At 37.5% G+C, this 23,464-nt stretch overlaps 1 protein-coding gene across 1 annotated transcript in view; it reads right to left on the bottom strand.

The window, feature by feature from the left end:
- Positions 1-23,464, bottom strand: part of LOC118027186 — a 107,904-nt gene that overhangs the window by 83,195 nt on the left and 1,245 nt on the right. Inside the window, exons 3-13 of the mRNA XM_035030411.1 lie at positions 17,437-17,490; positions 16,448-16,552; positions 15,283-15,336; positions 14,582-14,686; positions 11,691-11,741; positions 10,971-11,075; positions 8,967-9,071; positions 8,226-8,279; positions 7,663-7,767; positions 5,257-5,310; positions 4,646-4,750 (exon numbers count right to left, since the gene is read on the bottom strand). Of these exons, the coding sequence (XP_034886302.1) occupies positions 4,646-4,750; positions 5,257-5,310; positions 7,663-7,767; positions 8,226-8,279; positions 8,967-9,071; positions 10,971-11,075; positions 11,691-11,741; positions 14,582-14,686; positions 15,283-15,336; positions 16,448-16,552; positions 17,437-17,490 (897 nt within the window). The remainder of the gene's footprint in view (positions 1-4,645; positions 4,751-5,256; positions 5,311-7,662; positions 7,768-8,225; positions 8,280-8,966; positions 9,072-10,970; positions 11,076-11,690; positions 11,742-14,581; positions 14,687-15,282; positions 15,337-16,447; positions 16,553-17,436; positions 17,491-23,464) is intronic.

Here is a 23,464-nt window from a genome sequence, read left to right as displayed (position 1 = left end):
GTCTATCACCCAGCTACCCCATCCCTCCCACCCCCCACCACTCCAGCAACCCTCAGTTTGTTTCCTGAGATTAAGAATTCCTCATACCAGTGAGGTCATATGATACATGTCTTTCTCTGATTGACTTATTTTGCTCAGCATAATACCCTCCAGTTCCATCCACATTGTTGCAAATGGCAAGAAGGGGAAGGATGGGGGAGGGGAAGGATGAAGGGGGGAAAGATGGGAAGGGGGAAGGGGAGGAAGGATGAAGGGGGGTAAATCGGAGGGGGAGACGAACCATGAGAGACTATGGACTCTGAGAAACAAACTGAGGGTTCTAGAGGGGACGGCGGTGGGGGGATGGGTTAGCCTGGTGATGGGTATGAAAGAGGGCACATTCTGCATGGAGCACTGGGTGTTATACGCAAACAATGAATCATGGAACACTACATAAAAAACTAATGATGTGATGTATGGTGGTTACCATAATAACAAAAAATAAAAATAAAAATAAATAAAAATAAAATGAAAAAAATACCAGCTTTATTGAGGTATAATTAGCCAATAAAATTGTAATATAGTTAAAGTGTACATCATGATGATTTGATATACGTATACCTGAAAGGAATCCCCCCACTTAGTTAACTAACACATCTATCATCTCACATATTTATCTTTTTGTGTGTGTGAGAACATTTAAATTTTCTACTCTCTTAGCAAATTTCAATTATATAATATAGTGTTATCAACCGTGCTTTGCATTAGGTCCTCTGACCTTACTTATCTTATAGCTGAGAGTTTGTGTCCTACTGCCATTTTGTTCATAATCGTTTTCTGGCTGTTTCATAATTTCTTTGATTCTTTCTTCTCTTGGTCTCTTCCTTTGTAATTTGATTATTTTCTTAGTGGTATGCTTAGATTCCATTCTCTTTATATTTTTTGTATCCACTATAGGTTTTTGCTTTGTGGTCACTATGAGGTTTATGTAAAACATATTTATAACAGCCTACTTTAAGCTTATAAGAACTTAATGCATACCAAAGGTATACATTTTTACTCTCTCCCCATTTTATAAGGTTTTTGTTCTCACAACTTAACATCTTTTACCTGTGTATCCACTAACAAATTAATGTAGTTATAGTTATTTTTAATATCTTTGTCTTTTAATATTCATACTAGATTAGTGATTTATCCCCTACTATTACATTAGAATATTCTGAAATTAACTGTATATTTACCTTTAGTAGTGGAATTTATATTTTCATATGTTTTCCTGTTACTAATTAGCATCCTTTTGTTCAAATTTGAAGAAGTTCAACACTTCTTTTTTTTTTTTTTAAGATTTTATTTATTTATTTGACAGAGATATAGTGAGAGAGGGAACACAAGCGGGGGACTGGTAGAGGGAGAAGCAGGCTTCCCGTGGAGCAGGGAGCCTGATTTGGGGCTCAATCCCAGGACCTTGGGATCATGACCTGAGCCGAAGGCAGACGCTTAACTGTCCACTGCCTGTATTTGAGTTTGCTAATTCTTTCTTCCACTGATCTAGTCTGCTGTTGAACCCCTCTACTGAATTTTTTAGTTCAGTTATTTTATTCTTCAGCTCTGGGATTTCTGTTTGGTACTTTCTTATGTTTTCTATCTGTTGAAATTCTCACTTTGTTCATGCATTGTTCTCTTGACCTCAGTGAACATCATTTTTATGATCATTATTTTGAACTCTTTATCAGGTAAATCACTTATCTCCACTTCATTAAGGTCTGTTTCTGGAATTTATTCTTGTCCTTTTGTTTTGAACATATTCCTTTGCTTCTTCATTTTCCTTGACTCTCTTTACTGGTTTCTGTATCTTACACGAAAGAGCTACCTCTTTTATTCTTAAAAAAGCTTTTTTATTTTAAGTTTTTATTTGAATTCCAAATAGTTAACATACAGTGTTATATTAGTTTCAGATGTACAATATAGTGATTCAATACTTCCATACATCACCCTGTGCTCATCACAAGTGCCCTCCTTCATCCCCATCACCTATTTGACCCGTCCCCTCACTCCCCTCTCCTCTGGTGACCATCAGTTTGTTCTCTATAATAAGAGTCTGTTTCTTAATTTTTTTCTCTCTCTCTCCCTTATTTTTTTCCCTTTACTGTTTGTTATGTTTCTTAAATTCCATATATGAGTGAAATCATGTGCTATTTGTTTTCTCTGAATTATTTCACTTAGCATAATACTCTCTAGCTCCATATATATTATATATATATGTGTGTGTGTGTGTGTGTGTATATACATATGTGTATGTGTGTGTGTGTGTGTGTGTATATATATATATATATATATATATCTTCTTTATCCATTCATCAATCAATGTCTCGCTAGACTGGTCTCATGTAGGAGATAAACCTTACTGTTCAGCTTAGCCTGAGCTCCTGGTTGTCTTAAACCTTTTTGATTAGCTAAGCTGCCTTCTTTGTTTTCAGTGGCTCCCAGTAGTTGAGGGTGTGCCAAGACTTGTCAGTATTCCAAAATGGAGGAGCTCAGTCAACACCTAGATGTAGGCTGATTTTTTCATTTTTTAACTTGTCACATATTTGCTGGATGCCTACATATATGCCAGGCCCTATTTTCAGTGCTGGCAATACAAAGCAAACAACATGAAGTCTCTGCTTCTGTGGCAGCAATTACTAATGTCAAAGCAACCACTGGGTTATGAATAATTTCAGGCCAAACAATAGAGCATTGCATTAAAACAAAAATTTATTTAAAGTGCTTTTACTATCTCTCTCTGTTCCTTGGATCTCTTTGGTTTCTTTGGTTATATTTTTAAAACTCAGTTCTTGGTACCTTTACTGAGCAGAGGCAATAATATTTATTTTGAGACATTCAGCTAGATTGCCCTCTAGATAATTTAGGGTGGGGCCATATTCTAATTCCAACAGGAGTTTTATATAGTCTTGCTTGACTCATGTGTTACAGACAGAGTTATGAAAAAAGGGTTAGAATTTGAAAATAAATAGGAGACCACTTTTTTGACAAGCAGAAAGTCTTGATTTCAAGCATCATCAGATCATATTAGATAAGCTTAGGTAAACCAATACTTTTAGGATGCTTATCAAACTATTAATCAGTCTATAGAATCATTTCAAGATGCTAAAGATGTTAAGATGCTTAAGATACTAAGAGTTATATAGAGTGCTCTGATCAGATGCTGTTGCTAAAAATCATGCCAAAAAGTACTAATCCCATGGGGTGCCTGGGTGGCTCCATCAGTTAAGTGTCTGCCTTCAGCTCAGGTCATGATCTCAGGGTCCTGGGATCGAGTCCCACATCAGGTTTCCTGCTCAGCGGGGAGTCTGCTTCTCCATCTCTGTCTACCCTTCTCCCCTGCTCTCATGCTCTCTCTCTCTCTCTTGCTCATCTGCTCTCTCTCAAATAAATAAAATCTTTGAGTATTTAAAGGAAAAATAGTTACCTTATGATTCAAGTCTATGGGGCACCTGGCTGGTTCAGTCGGAAGAGCATGTGATTCTTGACCTCGGGGTTGTGAGTTTGAGCCCCCATGTTGGGTGTAGAGATTACTTAAATAAATAAAACTTAAAAAAAGATTCAGGGGCGCCTGGTTAGCTCAGTTGGTTGAATGTCTGCCTTCAGCTCAGGTCATGATCTCAGGGTCCTGGGACTGAACCCCTTGTGGGGCTCCCTGATCAGTAGGGAGTCTGCCTCTCCCTCTCCCTTTGCCCCTCCCCCCGATCGTGCATACTCTCTCTCTCTCTCTCTCTCTCTCTCAAATAAATATATCAATCTTAAAAAAAAATCTTAAAAAAGTACTAATCCACATAAATTTACTAATATATATTTTTCTTTGTATGATAAAGGTTAGCTATTTTTTTAAAGATTTTATTTATTTGACAGAGAGAGAAAGAGAGCACACAAGCGGGTTGGGGTGGGCAGAGGGAGAGGGAGAAGCGGGCTCTCCCATGAGTAGGGAGCCCAGTGCAGGGCTCAATCCCAGGACCCTGGGATCATGACCTGAGCCTGAGGCAGACACTTAACTGACTGAGCCACCCAGGCACCCCACGGTTAGCTATTTCAACAAATTAACTGTAGTGGGGGTTGCTTATTTAAAATTAAGATTCAGGGGCTCTGCCTAAGACCTATTTGATCATAGTCTTGAAGGGGTGGGTAATTTCTGTGTAATTTAAAGCTTGATACCTATGAATTTATTTAGTGTAATTATTAGATATGTATTATATTAATTTTGCAAAAGTACAAATGACATTTAACAGTTTCCTGCATCCTTCCCCCATTTCTTTTTGTTGCCCTCTGAAATCCTTTATGGTTTTCTCTCTTACTCTTCAAAAAATATAATTTTTTCTCCCACCACTCAAATGTAATTTTTTGTTTTGTTTTATTTTTTAATGTTTACTTGATCCCAACACTGACTGTCATTTCATTTTGGTATTCTCTGGCATAGGAAGTCTGCAAGCAGCAATATGAGCAATTACTGATATTTTTTCTAAGATTAATATTGAGACAATATATCTCCATTCTTTAGGATTGGATCTCTATAAACTTCTGGTTTTTCCATGAAATTAATAGGTATGTTTGAGAGGTTTCCACAGGAAAACAAAAATTTCCTTACAGGGCACTGTGTACTTGAAATGCTCACCATCAACTGGCAAGTGAGTATACAGTTCCTCAATTTCTTCCTCCTCAAGTGAGAATCCCATGTTTTCAAGAGCATCATCTAGTCTACTGACATTAACTTTTCCTCCTTAAGAAAGAAAGAGATAAGAATAAAATAAATTTGTATTTGTGCCAGAGAGGGAAAAAATGTTTGGTCATATAAACTGACCAACACAAACAGGAAGTAAGAAGCAATGTCACCATATAGGTCTTGGAATGATCAAAAGAATTAGTTAAGGATTAGAAGTAGAAAAATTCTCCCTGTCAGTTTTCCAGAAAATACTACTACAGCAATTTCTAGGGTGAGTTTACCCAGAAGAAAGAGAAGAGCAGGCAAGACAGGTGAGTTATAGGAAAGAGACAACCAATACATAAATTTCTTACTATTAAGTAAGACTTCAAATTTGCAACAATGACAAAACAGCATATAGGCAATTTTCCCAAATGTGATTGTATACAATTAAGTATGTCAGCTCATTAAAAAAAAGAGTAACATAATTAGCAATCTAATCACTGAGAAATAAGAGAGATTTTAGAAAAGTAAATGCAAAAGCTTGAAGATGTTTTCTCTTCCCCAGCATGCTGCTCACTCACCTCTGTATGTCTTCACTCCATCCATCAATCTATTCTTATACACCTTTCTATTATCTGTAACGTAAGGGTCAATTTAGTTTACCAAGAAGTGGAAATTGAGAGAGTAATACTTATTTTTAGATTTTATAACTTATTATTAGTTATAATCCAAAGGAAGCAAAGAAATGACTAAGATTCTCAAGGTAACTATTCATTCTCTGGCATCTGATGTACTATTGGTGGAACTCCAACACACTGAAACAGATTTTTTTCTTTTCTTCTTTTCTAAAATATCCCTTCTACAACTGTTTTATCACCTTTTTCCTATCTTTGGCTTTAGACTGATTATAGATGCTGGTTCCAACATTTAAAAATGTTTATAACAGCAATACCCCAAAGAGAACACTATTCTCAAATTAAGATTTAAATGGTAAGGACAGAATATTTTATGTCAGAAGTGGCTCTTTCTACATTTATTTTTCTCTTAATTTTTAAACATTGAGTTATGATTGACACAAAGATTGTGAAGTTTAAGGTATATTGATTTGATACATTTATATTGTCATATGATTGCCATTGTATCATTAGCTAATACTTCTATCATGTCAAATAATTATTATTTATTTTTGTGTTGGGAACAATTAAGATCTGGCTACTTAGCAAATTTAATGTTTACAATACGGTTTTGTTGTCTGTAATCACCATACTGTGTATCACATCTCCAGGACTCATTTATCTACTAGTAAGTATGTATCCATAAGCAACATCTCTCCATTCTTCTATTACTGCCCTTCCCCCTTCTGGCAACCATCAGTTAGTTCTCTGTATTTATAGGTCTGATTCTGTTTTTTGTTTAATCTTTTTTTTTTTTAGATTCACATATGAGTGAAATCAAGTGGTATTTGTCTTTCTCTGCCTGACTTATTTCACTTAGCATAATACCATCTAAGTCCATCCATGTTGTTGCAAATGGAAAGACCTCATTTTTTTTTAATGGCTGAGTAATAATCCATTGTGTATATATACCACATCTTCTTTATCCATCTTGGGCTATTTCCATATCTTGACTATTGTAAATAATGCTGCAGTAAACATAAGGGTGCACATATCTTTTTAAATTCATGTTTTTGTTTCTTTGGGTAAATACCCAGTGGTGGAATTATTGGATCATATGGTATTTCTACCTTTAATTTTTTGAGAAACCTCCATACTGTTTTCCACCATGGCTGCACCAATTTACATTCCCAATAGCGCACAAGGGTTCTTTTTTCTCCACATCCTTGTCAATCAACACTTGTTATTTCTTGTCTTTTTGAGTCTAGCCACTGTGACAGGTGTAAGGTGATATCTCAGGGAAATGCAAATCAGAACCACAAGGAGATGTTACCTTACACTTGTCACAATGCCTTTGTGGCAAAATTTCAAGCTTTTATATTTTTTTCTGGTTCTTAGAATTCACCAGGTTGGCTACTGAAAACTTTTGTTTTCCACTAGGTGGCGCTATAGCTTAAGTTTATGGTTTTCCCCCTCCAGACTCTGGGTAGCTTGTTTTGTAAGCATGCTAACTGTAGCTCGCTCTAGAGGATGCACTTGTGACCCTTGCACAAGGAGCTAGCAGCAGAGTAGGGGGAGGTGTGGGTTTAGCATCTGAACGTTGGGGATGCCTGACAAGTACAGGGAGATCCCAAGGTATGGTACTCCCAGAGGCTCATGGGTTGGCTTCCTGCTGAGCGCAATCTCTTTAATGCCAATTGAAATTCATCTCTGCCTCTTTCCCTGTCAGAGAGCTCCCACCTTAGTGCTCTGGGTGCTGGTGGAGAGAAATGGGTTTTTCCAGCTGGTCCTGCTCTGCTGGGGTAGGCCAAGCACCTACTCACTGCTTTCCTTTCCCCTGTGGGAGAGGTCACTGTGGTCTATGCATCCCTCCCTTGGGGAAGAGTGGTGCCGGGAAAGTTTCTTACTGCCTCCACTGTGGCCAAACTCCTATTTTTCTTTCTTTCTTTTTTCTCTGATGGTGGGCTGGAGTCTCCCTCCAGGAAGGCTGGACTTCTGCAAATTCTCATGCCTGGGTCAGCACTCACCCGATCTTTTCCTGACAGCAGCGAGAGAGGTGTAGGCGATTTTGCTGACTGTATTGGTTCTGCAGCCCTGTATGGAGGTTGCCTGTCTTTTACCAGTGGCACTTGTGAGCGAGGCTCCTCCCGGGTCCCTTGGAGTAAGGTGCTAGTTCCCAAAACACTCATACAGGCACTCCTGTTTGTGTGTGGGTGTCCAATTCATTGATTAAAAAAGGAACAACTTACATGCCATGTTGCTGATGTCATTCCCTTTAAAATTTTTGACAGCACTTTAAAGAGTTATACTTCTAGAATTTTATACAATAACTCAATATTCTCTGAAATCCACTGCAATGCCTGAAATGCTTACCATCCAATGGCAATATGTTCAGCAGATCCAGGCTTTCTTTCCTTGTTAATTCAATTCCTACATTTTCCAGATAAAGTTGTGTGTCACTGGCATTAATTTTACCACCTTTAGAAAGATGGGAAATATGATATGTGAATTTTCATATATAACAATCCTATTTTAAGATAATTGTAATAAAACAGCAGTATCCAACTTGCTAGAGATGTAACTGCAGAAGACCAAGGACACAATGAGGCCTATCTAACTGCATCACAAGAGGAGGTTAAAAGATAACATGTTTCCCTTAAGCCTTGTCAAAAGAATGCTTTTTTTAATGCTCTAAAAAATATAGAGACAAGCCAACCAGCCTATAATAAAATACACTTCTTAAAAAAATGATACTTCTAAAACCACAGGTAATAAAAAGTCCATCTATATTCTTAAAAACAAATATGTCATCAGCATATTGGTAAAACAAGGCTTGTGTACAATTTTAGAATACTGGGATATATAATTAAAATATGGTATGTACATACAACAAAGGATCTTGATTTTATATCTTTTCATCATTACTTCTCACTCACCAGAAAATAAATTTGCTGTACCCATAAAGGAGCTCAGCGAAATCTTTCCATTATCTGAAATACAAGCCATAAATCATATGTAAACAAAATATGTATTGCTATTGGGAATAGGATCTCTTTTTTTCCATGAGATTTTCTAAGTTGTCATTCCTTACATAGAGGAAATTTGTTGATTTAAACATTTTCTTTTATATCCAACCACATTATAGAATTCTAAAGAGGGTGTTTTAACAAACACTAAATTAGATCTTTAATTTTTTAATTCTTTTCCATTTGATCCTTTTCACTTAACAGATATCTCTTTGGTGCCATATTATTGGTCTGAAGTGAGATATCGGTGAGCCTCTATTTCAACCCAACATGACATTCATATTTGTTAAATGAGAATATGATCGCTTCTAGTTATACATTACATACCAAACAATTCTAAACTTTTGCTACCCCCTCATTTGGTTTTGTCCATTTCTGACCTTTTCTGATATCTATTTCAATAAATCCTGTTGTTTTCCTCTGAAGTGCTATTTTGTTTTTCCTAGCTAAATTTAAATCTACCAGTGCCCTATTGGTCCTCTGACAATATTGGGAATGATAACCAGAAGTCATATTTCTCATCCTCGAGGATTAAAACTCTGTAAGTACTTCTAACTTTCTAAGTGAAACTGAATAAGAGTACTCAGATTTCATGAGAAGATTTCAAAGATTTTTCTGACAGGAAGTGTAAGTGGTAAATGAAACACTCACTGTCACTTTTCAGATGATTGCGTAGATCTTGGATTTCTTTCTTTTCTAGGTCATAGTTCAAGTTTTCCAGAATGGTTTCTATTTTATTCTCTAAAATTTTCCCACCTTAAGAAAGAAAGAGGAAATAAAAATGTGGAATTATGCCTAAAATTAAAAGAATTCTAGTTAAGTCTGTGCACCAAACCCTAATGGGAGGGAGAAAAGCAAAGTTGCAATGCAAATGTTCAAGGAAAACACAAAACTAAGGTGGCAGGGGGCAGGGCTGGGGAACGTGAAGAAAAGAACATGTCCCTTACATATGTTATAAGACACTCCGTTAAAATTTGTTATAGACATCTAAAGCAAAGAAAATAAGTGAGGCCAATTACTCGTTCTTCACTTATTATTCATAATGGAGGAATATGTCAGAAATAACAGCCATAATTCTGGCTTCTGAGTTTGAAATCTGCCATTATAACTGTAAATTACTTCTACAAATTTACTGGTTATTGAACTTGAGTTGTAAGTCATAAAGGGGGATGAAAAAGGTTAATAACCTAACTGTTAAATATAACAGAGTGGTTAGGAATACGGGTTCAGGGCGCCTGGGTGGCTCAGTTGGTTAAGCGACTGCCTTCGGCTCAGGTCATGATCCTGGAGTCCCTGGATCGAGTCCCGCATCGGGCTCCCTGCTCGGCGGGGAGTCTGCTTCTCCCTCTCCCACTCCCCCTACTTGTGTTCCCTCTCTCGCTGTGTCTTTCTCTGTCAAATAAATAAATAAAATCTTAAAAAAAAAAAAAAAAGGAATACAGGTTCAAATCCTCTTCCAGTGTTCAAACTGTGTGACCTTATTAGGCAAGTGGGTCAGTATCTCCCATCTGTAAAGTAGTGCTAATGTAAGTAGGTACCCCTTAGGACTTTTGTGATAATTAAAATGGGTTGCTAGATGTATTGAGAACAGTGCCTGGCATTATAATCAAGAGAAATTAGCTACTGTTATCATTAAGCAATTAAAGGGATTTCCTACATCAAAAACTGAAGATGTATTGTATGGTGACTAACATCACATAATAAAATTAAATTAAATTAAAAAAATAAATGTAAAAAAAAAAGGGATTTCCCTAAAGGAAACACAAAACTTAAAGATCTCATTTTTACTTGGCTTCTTACTATGCTTATCACTCACCTTGGAAAGTCTTTAAACCATCTAGCAACCGACTGCAATACACCTTTCCATCAGCTATAAGAGAAGTCATAATTGATGTCATGGGGAAAGCGACACAGAAATTCATAACAAGAGTACAGACTATTTCTTTTTTTTTTTTTTTAAGATTTATTTATTTATTTTAGAAAGAGAGAGAGTGCATGAGTGGGGGTAGGGGCAGAGGGGGGAGGAAGCGGACTCCCCTCTGAGCACGGAGTCCCACACTGGGCTCTATGCCAGGACCCCAAGATCATGACCCTGGCTGAAACCAAGTCAGACACTTAACCAACTGAACCACCCAGATGCTCCCAGACTATTTCATAAAGAAAATAATGTCACATGATTGGTCTTACAAATTTCTCTAATTTCTTATCTACACATCCTTCTCTTCCTTGGTTTTAAGAATAAAGGGAAGGAAGAGAGTAAGGTTTTATATTTATCTATTTTACTGTTCTGAAACATCTTTTTGATTTGACACTTTTTACATGACTTCCTCTTTCTCCCCTACTTCTTTCTCTCTATGCGTTAGGACTGTCAGACATTTCAAAGTCAATATCTTAAACTAAAATTGATCAATTTAAAAATCTTAATTTCTTTATGAAGTTCTCAAGCTAAATCCTAATAGAGTTAGCTCCATCCCCTATAATAGCCTCCATGAGGGCAAGAATTTTTGCCTTTAATCTCATAACCTAAGAAGAGCTCAATAAATATATTGACTATAAATATATACTTAATGTTAAATGTTTCCCCACCTGCCCCAACAATATATTACACTCAAACTACATTCTCCTAAAGGCCACAGCAGTATCAGAAATGCTCACAAGTAATTGGCAGAGTTTTTAGCAGCTTCCAGAGTTCCTTAGGTGTGAGTTCTATCCCTATGTTTTTCAAAACATCACCTACTTCATCAAAATGAATCTTGATTCCTTTGAAAAGATAGAAATTATGACTGATGAAAAACTTAAGAGTTATGAATGATTCTAAATTATGAATTTCATCTAGTTTTAATTGCAGAATTGAGACCAGGGTTGATAAAAGTGCTGAGATTCTAGAGAGGAAAAAAATACTTTTTGAATGCTCTAATAAAAGTGGGATAAATCAACACTCTGAAATGGGAGCTGTATAAGAGACCAGAACCACTTATATAAATGACTATATAAATAATTCTAAAAGATGGCATCTATATTACTTTTTGCCTATGTGATGAGTTATTCAGAAAAAAGATTTATACCAATGTTTTATCATGCCAATTATTGTGGTAACATAGATATTTTGGCTGTTCAAACAATGGAAAGTGATATGCATTACTGAAAAAAATTCCAGAGAATACAGGATATTTTACTAAGACATAAAAATTCAGTAGTTTTGCTCAAAAAGCATACAGCCCAAAACCAATCTGGATCATTGTATAAAAGACACCATTAATATACCAAGAATAATAATAATGTAAGTATTATAGGAATAAAGTGTTTAAAAGTATAACAAAAAAGCATCAGAATATTGCTATTTATAATGACTTTTTCCTATAAGCTTTCACTCACCTCTGAATGGCTCTACATTTTTCATTAGCGTATTCAGTTTAACCTTTTCATCTGTAAGATAATGTACAAATGAGACCCAGCCATAATGACTCAGATCCAGAAAACATCATAAAGACTTTATATTGTAGAATGAAACACTGAAATTTAGAAACTTATCCCAATTTGTTCTATAAATGTATCCCAGATAAGCACAGAATTGAAGAATCAAATTCTAAATATGATAAATATATAACACAGAAGAAGAAGTTGTAGTATAAAATACCAAATTCTATACATAGCAGTGCTAGGAAGTTATTGTTTGTTTGTTTTTTAGTTTCAGGTATAAAATTTATTGATTCAACACTTTCATACATCATCCAGTGCTCATCACAAGTGCCCTCCTTCATCCTCATCACCTATTTCATCCATCCCCCCACCCACCTCCCCTCTGGTGACCATCAATTTGTTCTCTATACTTAAGAGTTTCTTGGTTTTCCTCTCTCCTTTCTTCCCCCATGATTGTTTATTTCTTCAATTGCACATGAGTGAAATCATATGGTATTGGTCTTTCTCTGACTGATTTATTTTGCTTAGCAAAATTCTCTCTAGCTCCATCCATGTCGTTGCAAATGGCAAGATTTTATTCTTTTTTATGGCTGAGTAATATTCCATTGTATTTATATATCTCATCTTATTTATCCATTCATCAGTCGATGGACATTTGGGCTCTTTTCATAATTTGGCTGTTGATAATGCTGCAATAAATATGGCAGTGCATGTATCCCTTCAAATGAGTGTTTTTGTATTCTTTGGGTAATTACCAGCAGTGCTAGGAAGTTTAAAAGCATTGCTGGACCTGCTTTCGATTTGGCTTGTTCTACTTTAGAATCCGGGAGTATTATGATGTTTGGCCACCTTATTATCACAGGATTTAAAAGCAATATATACTGTAATATCAATGTGTTCACCTACCTAAAATATCGCAGGTGGCTACTTCCATGTGCAATCTTTACTCAGCACATTCTTCGTGCTTCCAATTCCACAGCCATCCAGATTTCTAATCTTTTCTGAATCCCTCATTTAATTTGTGTAATTACTGGTTGAAAGTCCTCATTTCTAGGGCCGTACCACCCAGCCCCCTGAGGGTATCATTCATATCATAGTCTTTGAAGCCCTGCTTACCTCTCTTATACGAGGCAGTATTATTTAGTAGAAAGGGCAAACGTTTGAAATTATATAAACCTTCTTTAGGCTTCTTTAGGGCCAACATCTGCACTCTGCCACTTCGCAGCCATGTGGATTTGAGCAAGTCAATTAACTTCTGTGATTGACCCTCAATTTCCATGTCAGGGAAACTAGGATAACAATCTACTTTTCAGAGTTGTTGTGAGGACTACTGATAACATATTTCAAGTGCCAAATATTGTTTGTGGTATATAGTAGGCATTTAATACTTCATAATTATTGAGGAATGATGTCAGCATTATGGCAGCATGAGACATCCCTCCTTTTTGTCCACCTTTTTAACAACTAAATTTAGCATCCATCCATGAACAAAAGTATCTCTGTGGGCATTGTGGGATCCAGCACCATATGCCAAGGAACCTGGTAGGAATTTGTCCACATGGGTATTAGGTAACAAGGAGACAGACTGTACTATAGGGCTGCAGAACCAGCTGCAGCCCCTCTCAGCTGTGGTTGGGAAATCCAGGAGAGTGATGACACCCACAATGGGAGGGCTTTGTGGAGGTCCAGCTTTCCCGAGGAGAGATTCCAGTACTCCACTGGAGCAAAACAATATGAGTTTCGATGCACTGGAGACGGTAAAAGGAATCTGGCCAGTGCTGCCCCCCCACCCCAAGGCAACACAGTGCAGGGCTGCACTAGCTGGTGGCAACCTCTCCCCAGGATCGGGGGTGGGGAGGGAGACCTGTGAGGGATTTCCTAGTTACCCCAGCTGTGCGTAATACTGCCGAGAAGCCAGTTTTTCTCCTGCAGCACCCAAAGTGTTGAGGTGGGACCTCTGTGACTGGGGAAAAGGACGAGATCAGGAATAGGCAGATAATATTAAAGAGCATTAAACAATGTGGTTTCTGCTGATGGCCTTCAGGACTCAGTAGGGAAGCTGTCCATGAACTGCTGGTTCAAGAACCTCATTTGAAGAACTCCACACCTGGCCTATTGGCCTATCGGCACCTCCAACACCCATAGTGCTAAACCCCCACCTGCCCTCAACTCTGCAGCAAGCTCCCTATGCATGCTCGTGAATGTGGTGATGAGAGTAAACAGGGAGTGCCCTCAGAAAACACTCCAGGGTCTGTGGGCAAGGGAGAAACCACAAACTTGAGCTGTAGCTCCACCTTTTGGAAAACAAAAGAGAGGTTTTCTTTCAATAGCCAGCCTGATGTGTTATAAGAAGCAGAGAAGACATACACGCTTAAGAATTCTGCCAGAAGAGGGAACAAGAAGTGGAAAGCAGGTGTATCCATAACAATGTTAAGAGAAAGTCCCAGAAATAAACAGGACCAGTGAAAAATATCTCCCTCTTGAAGAGACTCTTCAAGACAAGTAAAGATTTGGGGAAGTGATTACTTGTCTTTTCTGCCATTATATATTCCTTCTTTTAGTCTAGTTCAAATTTATGGTGATTTAAGGGATTTTTTCTTTTTTTCCCCCTGACTGATTGTAAAATTTCTTCTTTAACTTTCCTTTGTTTCATTTCTCCACCTGCTTCTTAGGTCTGTCAATTTCTAGTTGGCATCTAGGAATTTAGTCCTGCAGGGGAGAGTCACTATTTTAACAGATTACTGATTTCTGATTTAAACACTAATGATCTGAGTTAGCATCTTTTCCCATATTGGAAGTTTTATTAGAGGAGCTCACTCTCCCTAAAGGCACAACAACATGCTCACCATCAGTTGGCAGATGGTTCCGCAGGTCCTCAAGTTCCTCATCCTCCAGTTCATAACCCAAGTTTTCCAGGATGCTTTCTATTTTAGAGGTGTGACACTTTCCACCTCAGGGAAGAAGGAACAGGGATAAAATATAGGAACTGATATCCAAGAAAAATACTGGCTATATTCACACACCAATGGAACAAAGCCACAGCACAATAATTAAAAAAAAACAAACTGTGTAGGGCTACATGTGGGACATGTTCAACACATTCCACAATAGAGATTTACTGTGGCAGCCAGGAATAGAATATATTCTGCCATTCTCATCTCAGGGGTCCTTTATACAGTTTGCAGGAAAGATGTATTTAGAAAAAAATCATGTTATATAAATTATATGTAACTGTATTTATATATTAATTCCATATGCTACCTTTTAATGTTATGAACTATATATATAATATATATATGGTGAACCTCATTAATTATGTTAGACAATAATTAGAGCTCTGGATAGCAAATAGATTTTGAAACCTTTTCAGTGTCAGAGAACTATAAATTATCACATTGGATGTAGTTGCATCTAAAGTAGATCTACAGGCTAATGAAATAATAAAATCAATAAATTAATTATTATATAATGATAAGGCCTTTTAAAAGTTAAGGTAAAGTCTGCAGATCTTAGTTTTACTTGCCTTTTTATTAAGATTCTCACTTACCAGGAAAAGCTTTTATATAATCGAGCAATGTATTTTTCTCTACCTTTCCATCAGCTGTGAAATAAGACACATTTAAGGTAAGAAAAAAGGTTATATGGACAGTCAAAAAAAGAATAGGAAGAGCCTAATTTCATAAATACATACTTAAAAATTTCTTCTTAAGTTCTATGTCCACATTTCCCAGGCCCGTATACCTCTTCATAAATAAGAAAAAAAATAAGATTGGGGCGCCTGGGTGGCTCAGTTGGTTAAGCGACTGCCTTCGGCTCAGGTCATGATCCTGGAGTCCCTAGATCGAGTCCCGCATCGGGCTCCCTGCTCGGCAGGGAGTCTGCTTCTCCCTCTGACCCTCCCCCCTCTCATGTGCTTGCTCTCTCTCATTCTCTCTCTCTCAAATAAATAAATCTTAAAAAAAAAGAAAAAGAAAAAAAGAAAAAAAATAAGATGAAGAGAAAATTCTTTTTTTTTTTTTTTTTAAGATTTTATTTATTTATTTGACAGAGAGAGACACAGCGAGAGAGGGAACACAAGCAGGGGGAGTGGGAGAGGGAGAAGCAGGCTTCTGCTGAGCAGGGAGCCCGATGTGGGGCTCGATCCCAGGACCCTGGGATCATGACCTGAGCCGAAGGCAGACACTTAATGACTGAGCCACCCAGGTGCCCCGAAGAGAAAATTCTTAATGTGGACAGTCTGATCATTCTTCTACATTGAAACAGAGACACTTTTTTCCCCACTCTGATTTCTCCTTTTCCATCCTCTAATACCTACTAAAATTTAGCCTTCTTTTTCTCTTTGCCCTGAATAAGCTTCATTAACCTCAGAGTACTGATACTTTTTTTTTTAAAGACTTTATTTTTTAAGTAATCTCTATACACAATGTGGGGCTCAAAATTACAACCCTGAGATCAAGAGTCACATGTCTACTAACTGAGCCAGCCAGGTGCCCCAGAGTAATGACACTTCTAATGGCAGGACAGAGGTTTGAAGATATCATACCTCTCAAAACTATAAACCTAAATGTCAAAGTCATAATTTCTTTACAACGTAAAGGTTGATCTTTTTGCTTTTTAGACCAGATGAGTCCATTCTTTAGACGCTTTCACATCGAAGTTTACACTAGTACAGAGATACTCCATACATACACAGTGGTATATATATTACCTACCAGTAATTGGCAACGTTTTCAACAGCCCCCAGAGCTCTCTATCTGTGAGCTCTATCCACATGTTTGCCAGTGTTTTGTGTATGTCCTTGGCTTCAACTTTTCCTCCTTTAAAAGATAGGAATGGTAACAGATGAGAATTGCCCAAATGAACCCAAATGATGAAGTGTCTAAGCCTGCACAGGGTTATCTACAGTTATCAGAAGTTATTTCTTGAGTTCTAAATAAAGTACTTATTTCTAATGGTCTTAATGACCTCAGAGGAGTTAACCCAGATCATAGTCAAGGAATACATAGGAGGCAAAGTGATCTAAGTTATGTATAGGCAGTTACCTAATCTAAATTATACTATCATCACAAAAATCTGTTACTCTTCGCTCTGCTTGACTTGTGAGATAGATTATCTTCACTGCCCACATTATTTGTATCCCTGTCAAAGTTTCACCTTAAAATTTACTGGGCTACAGTAAATGTTAGTTAAATATTTTATTTTATTTATTTATTTTTTAAAGATTTTATTTATTTATTTGACACAGAGAGACACAGCGAGAGAGGGAACACAAGCAGGGGGAGTGGGAGAGAGAGAAGCAGGCTTCCCGCTGAGCAGGGAGCCCGATGCGGGGCTCGATCCCAGGACCCTGGGATCATGACCTGAGCCGAAGGCAGACGCTTAACGACTGAGCCACCCAGGCGCCCCTAGTTAAATATTTTAAATGAATGAACAGGTGTGTTGCCCGTTGGACTGAATCACAAAATAAAAATGAAGTTTCAGAGAATATAGAACTTGTTATATAAAGAGAGCACCACAATATTTTTGCCGGAACATAAATAATCCAATGTAATCTTCATGTCATTAGGATCAAACTTTAATCATTAAAAAGGTAGAAGTTAAATGTCAATGACAGAATAAGAAAACACAATCTTAAATATGTATGTGAATGTGAAGTATTTGCATTTTAGTTTTACATCTTTTCACAAAACATCTTGCTCACCTGTGAATTTCTTTATTTCTTTTAGCAGTTTATGCAGATCAGCCATCCCGGAAGCTAAAAAATAAGCCACAATTCAGATAGATGCAGTTGTGCACTGATTGAGAAAGATTGTTAAATAGAACAAAATAATTTTTTCTTTATGATTTGTTGTTGAATACACATATGCAGATAAGCATGAAACAGAAAACTACTCTCTAAAAATGTTAACTATTAATTTCATTATTTATTCTCTGCTTTCTTTTAATATCTCAGCCTCTACACACCACGTAACATCTCCCTCCTCGGGCTTGTTCTCTTCACTTTTTACCACCTACTATACCAGATCCCCAGAACAAGAGCAAAAACTTCCACTTGGAATTCTAAGTCTAGCTATTTCCCCATTTAACCCTCTCCAATACTGATACTGCCAAGTTAGCTTAGTTTTTTGAATTTTTTTCTACTAGATATGTTCATTACATACTCAAAGACTGTGAGTGCCTTTAAATGAAAAGAATGGGGGTGCCTGGGTGGCTCAGTTGTTGAGCGTCTGCCTTTGGTTCGGGTCGTGATCCCAGGGTCCTGGGATCGAGCCCCACATCGGGATTCCTGCTCAGCGGGAAGCCTGCTTCTCCCTCTCCCACTCCCCCTGCTTGTGTTCCCTTTCTCGCTGTGTCTCTCTGTCAAATAAATAAATATAATCTTTAAAAAAAAAAAATCAACTTAAATCCTACTTTGAGCCCTTATTTCAACAGACTTATAGGAAATTCAATCTCAGTCATGATTGGCTTTCCTTCACCTTCCATAGCTACTAGGAGGTTTATATGATGCCAAAGATATGGGGGATGGTCAGGGGCGCCTGGGTGGCTCAGTCCGTTAAGCTGTTAATCTCAGGATCCTGGGATCTAGCCCTGCATCAGGCTCCCCGCCCAGCAGGGAATCTGCTTCTCCCTCTGCCCCTCTCCCTGCTTGTGTTCCCTCTCTCGCTGTGTCTCTCTCTGTCAAATAAATAAATAAATAATCTTAAAAAAAAAAATGGAAAGAATGTATGTATTCTGTATCTCACCTAGACATCCTAGCCCAATAAGTAGCATAATGCTTTGCACACAGTAATATTAAACACTTTAACATTAAACAGTGAAATGGAACATGTTAGAATAACAGAATTAAGCTCTTACATTAGGATATTTTTCCAGGATTGCAGATGCAGTATATTTTAGGGCAACACCCCCAACTTAGAAATTATGCATATTATTAGCATTTTCTTACCCAAAAATATGCTATTTATTACTATGGAATCCCATTTTTCCTTTGGGGTAGTTTCCGGTATGCCCTCTCCATACACTGAGTTTACAGATTTGCCCCTTGGGGGCTCGTGCTACATGGACAGCACAAGGTCATTTTATATAAACTTCCAGTGAACTATCAGTTAACATCTATTGATTACCATAACTGGAAAGTCCTCATTGAAAGCCTTGAATAGTGGCTAAATAAATATATTAATTCAATTTCTCATTCATTCAACAAATATTTATAGAGTATCAAATATCTGCATACATGTGCTAGGCACTGGGGGATACAGCAGTGAGCAACACAGACATGGCTCCTTCATTTATTTATTACTTATTTCACTAAGCCTAAGTAAGAAGACACTTTTGATCTTTCTTTCAGCTTCTCTATCAGGACACATTTTCAGAAATCTCTCTTTTATTTTTTATTCTAAGATAGCAAGGAAAATTTGTGCTGATTTCACAGGATCAACAGCAAGGGGATAATAGCTAATCATGTATATAATGATAATGGGAATCACTGAGGGAAGCAGAGTACTATTTATTTGATCTGGGTTTATAAATGCTTATCTTTGCTCCATATGTACATAATACCCTCTAGCCTGAGGATTAAGCCCAATAGCTTCTCACCTCTCAATTTTTAATTGGAGATCTCAGTCTGGATTTCAGTTATTTAGTTTCTTTTCTCAGAAAAAATAATAGTTTGATCAATTTGTTGGCTAGGGTAATGTTTCAAAACCTTTTATTTTACTATCCACAAGTATTTATTTCCTCTTCTTCTTGGAAGCTTCAATAAAATGAAAGGAAAGTAATAAAAATATAATCACTCACACAAAAAATAACAACAATATAGGAGAGGAGATACCAGTGAACAAGAAACTTCACAAATATTTAGAAATTAGAAAGCAAGTAAGGTAGTGGTAACTAATTTAGCAGAGCTGAGGAAAGGAAATTATAACATGAAAACTTATGAGGGGTTAGTAATGAAATGTTATAATTGAAATGTCTCTGACAGGTAGTAAACTCAAGTGAATAGGAAGTAAAGCAAATCCTTTCTGGAGGAATGCATTTCATTTCAGGTATCAAAGAATTCTCACAGTAATTTTTCAGTGACATTGAACAGCATATAGTAAATAACCAAACATATAGGGAAATAAGGACACTGTAAGTGAGAATCAGAAGAAACAACAGAGAGAAAAGAAAAACCCACAATTTATTAATTGGAATTATGAGACCACGATTACAAGATAACTACGTAAATTTGAAAATATCTGCAGAAAACTAAAAAACATGAGCCACTAGATTTGAAAGAGAACAAAGCTGAATTTCTGGAAATTGAGAATAAAAAACAAAACAAAAGAATACATGACAAAATACAAAAAAGAATATAAACAACAGGAATACAAGAAATGAAATCAAGAGGTAAATAGCTAGATGCAATGGCAGACAAGACACAGCTGAAGAGTGAGTGTACTGGAAGTTAGGTCATGCAAAACCATCCAGAATGACCCACAGGAAGAAAAATACAGAAAATATTGAAGAGGGGTTAAGTGTCACAGAGGATGGAGGAAAAAGGTTTAATATACATTTAATTGGAAGTCTACAGAAAAAAAAAGACTATGGGATAGAGACAATATTGGAAGAGACAGCAGCTGAGAATTTTCCAGATCTGATGAAAGAGTCCAAGTCTCAGACTCAAGAGTCCCAAAGAACCCCAGGGAGAATAAGTGGAAAGAAGTCCATTCCTATTTTCCACATTATAGTGAAACTTCAGAACTAAAGAGAAATGTTTTAAAAGAAAAGAAAGATTATTCTCCAAAGACCAATAGATTCACAGCTGACTTCTCATCAGCAACATTATAAAGAAGAAAATAGTGGAATGATAACTTTAATGAGCTGAACAAAAATAACTATCCACCTAGAATTTTAATTAATTAATTAATTAACTTATTTATTTATTTATTTAAAGATTTTATTTATTTATTTGACAGAGAGAGAGGCAGGGAGAGAGGGAACACAAGCAAGGGGAGCAGCAGAAGGAGAAGCAGATCTCCCGTGGAGCAGGGAGCCCGATGCGGGGCTTGATCCCAGGACCCTGGGATCATGACCTGAGCTGAAGGCAGACGCTTAATGACTGAGCCACCCAGGTGCCACCTCCACCTAGAATTTTAAACCCAGAGAAAATATCTTTCAAAAATAAGGGTAAAATAAAAAAAATTTGTTTATGCCAGAAACCCCTCAGAAATCATTATTTGTCACTAGCAGATCCTAAATAAAGGAAATTACTTCAAGCAGAAGAAAAGCTATCCCAAATGAAAGGTCTGAAGTAGAAGAAAGAATGAATAGCAAAGAAAAGGCAAAAGTGGGTAAATCTGAATGAATATTGGCTTTATAAAATATTCCTCTAATAATATTTTGCTGAGGTAAAAGAATACAAGATAGTATTAAAAGATATGAAGCAACATTAATGTAGGGAAGGGGAAAATGGAGTTAAAATGTTCTTTTTTTTAAAAAAAAGATTTTATTTATTTGAGAGAGAGAGCGCATGTGCATGAGTTGGGGAGGGGCAGAGAGAGAGGGACAAGCAGACTCCCCACTGAGCAGGGAGCCCACACGGGGCTCAAACCCAGGACCCCGAGATCATGACCTGAGCTGAAGTCAGACGCTTAACCCATTGAACCACCCAGGTGCCCCTGGAGTTAATATGTTCTTAGGTCCTTGTACAATCCAGGAGAAAATGAATTTAGAGGGGCACCAATCTGCAAGATTATATGATTTTCTTTAGCAAGGCTCAGCAATAGAAGTAAAGATCTGAATGACTCAGATGATCAAATGTTGGGAGTTTTATAGAGTAGGTATGGCAGAGAGAGTAGTTGGACAGTGAAAGAAGTAAAGTTAAAAGACAGTTATGTATGGAAAGAAAATGTAGAAATGCAGGGACTGGTATTTTTGATGAATATGAGGAGTATATGTCTTGGTAATTAGAGTAAGAAAATTAGAATTGCTATTTTTTAAAAAGTTCTTATTTATTTACTTGAGAGAGAGAGAAAGAAAGAGAGTTCAAGCAGGGGGAGGGAGAGGGACAAGCATACTCTGTGCCCAGTGCAGATTCCAATGTGCGGCTCCATCCCAGCACTCTGAGATCATGACCTGAGCCAAAACCAAGAGTCAGATGCTTAACTGGCTGAGGCACCCAGGCACCCCTAGAAGGCTATTTTTTAATATATGTTATGTAATCTCTACACCCAATGTGGGGCTCAAACTCACAACCCTGATATCAAGAATTGCATGTTCATTTGACTGAGCCAGCCAGGTACTCCTAGAAAGCTAGCTAGCTAGCTAGCTAGCTAGCTAGCTATCTATCTATCTATCTATCTATCTATCTATCTATCTATCTATCTATTTATTTATTTATTTATATAAGATTTTATTTATTCATTTGAGACAGAGCGAGCCAGCACGAGCAAGGGGAAAGGCAGAGGGAGAGGGAGAGGCAGACTCCCTGCTGAGCAGGGAGCCAGATGTGGGGCTAGACCTCAGGACCTGGAGATCATGACCTGAGCAGAAGGCAGACGCTTAATCATCTGAGCCACCCAGGTGCCCCTCCTAGAAGGCTATTTTATTTATTATTTTTATTTTATTATTATTTTTTAAAAGATTTTATTTATTTGACAGAGAGAGACACACAGAGAGAGGGAACACAAGCAGGGGGAGTGGGAGAGGGAGAAGCAGGCTTCCCGCCGAGCAGGGAGCCCAATGCGGGGCTCGATCCCAGGACTCCAGGATCATGACCCGAGCCGAAGGCAGACGCTTAATGACTGAGCCACCCAGGTGCCCCTAGAAGGCTATTTTAAAAAGAAGGTAAAACATTGCTGTTTAAAAGTTCCTAAGGTAGACCAGGAAGGAATAACGTAAGCCAGTGCCAAAACACAGGAAGTTGGAATATCACAAACGTATAGAGGAACTGTTGGTTCACAACCTTGAAAGCTTCCTGGATGCACTCTAAAACTGGCCCCATAAACAGAGGGCAGAGAGAGACTAAAGAATGAGGCAGAGCACTCCAGATTGGTAGATGGCAGATTTAAGAAGCAAGGGAACTTACATACAAAGCTTCTCCTGGGTGGCCGGCCGAAGAGTAGATCTCTGCATCTACCCTCCTGAATCTTAAAAGTTATAGAGGCCTTAACTGGATTCAGTCTTGTATACTGTCCAGATAGCTTCAAAATGCATTGTTCCCTCAAGACTGCATCCTTGAACATGGCTCCCACTGTAAGAATGGTGGGGAGAGCATATATTCCAGGGACAGGGGAGGAAGTGAGGAGCCTCTGGCTGCCTGGGTCCGGCTCTAGGGTCAACCAGTAGTCACACCCTTTTGATTACCTCCTCCCAACAGGAATGTATAGTTGGGTGACAAGACTTTTTTTTTTTTTTAATCTTTTTCAAGTTTTTATTTAAATTCCAGTTAGCTACCATACTGTATAATACTAGTTTCAGGTATAGAATTTAGTGATTCATTACCTTAATACAACATCCAGTGCTCATCACAACAAGTGCCCTCCTTCATACCCATCACCCATTTAACCCATCCTCCTGTTCATTTCCCTCCATCAACCCTCAGTTTGTTTTCTATAGTTAAGAGTCTGTTTTATGGTTTGCCTCTCTTTTTTTCCTCCATGTTCATCTGTTTTGTTCCTTAAATTCCATATATGTAAAATCATATGGTATTTGGGTGACAAGACTTTTAAAAGATTTAAATCATGTAG

Source organism: Mirounga leonina, unplaced genomic scaffold (genome assembly GCF_011800145.1).
Source record: "Mirounga leonina isolate KUSES-001 unplaced genomic scaffold, KU_Mleo_1.0 Mir_364, whole genome shotgun sequence".
Classification (NCBI taxonomy): Eukaryota; Metazoa; Chordata; class Mammalia; order Carnivora; family Phocidae; genus Mirounga; species Mirounga leonina.
The sequence above is the reverse complement of the archived record's forward strand: the minus strand, read 5'-3'. Positions and strand labels throughout refer to the sequence as shown.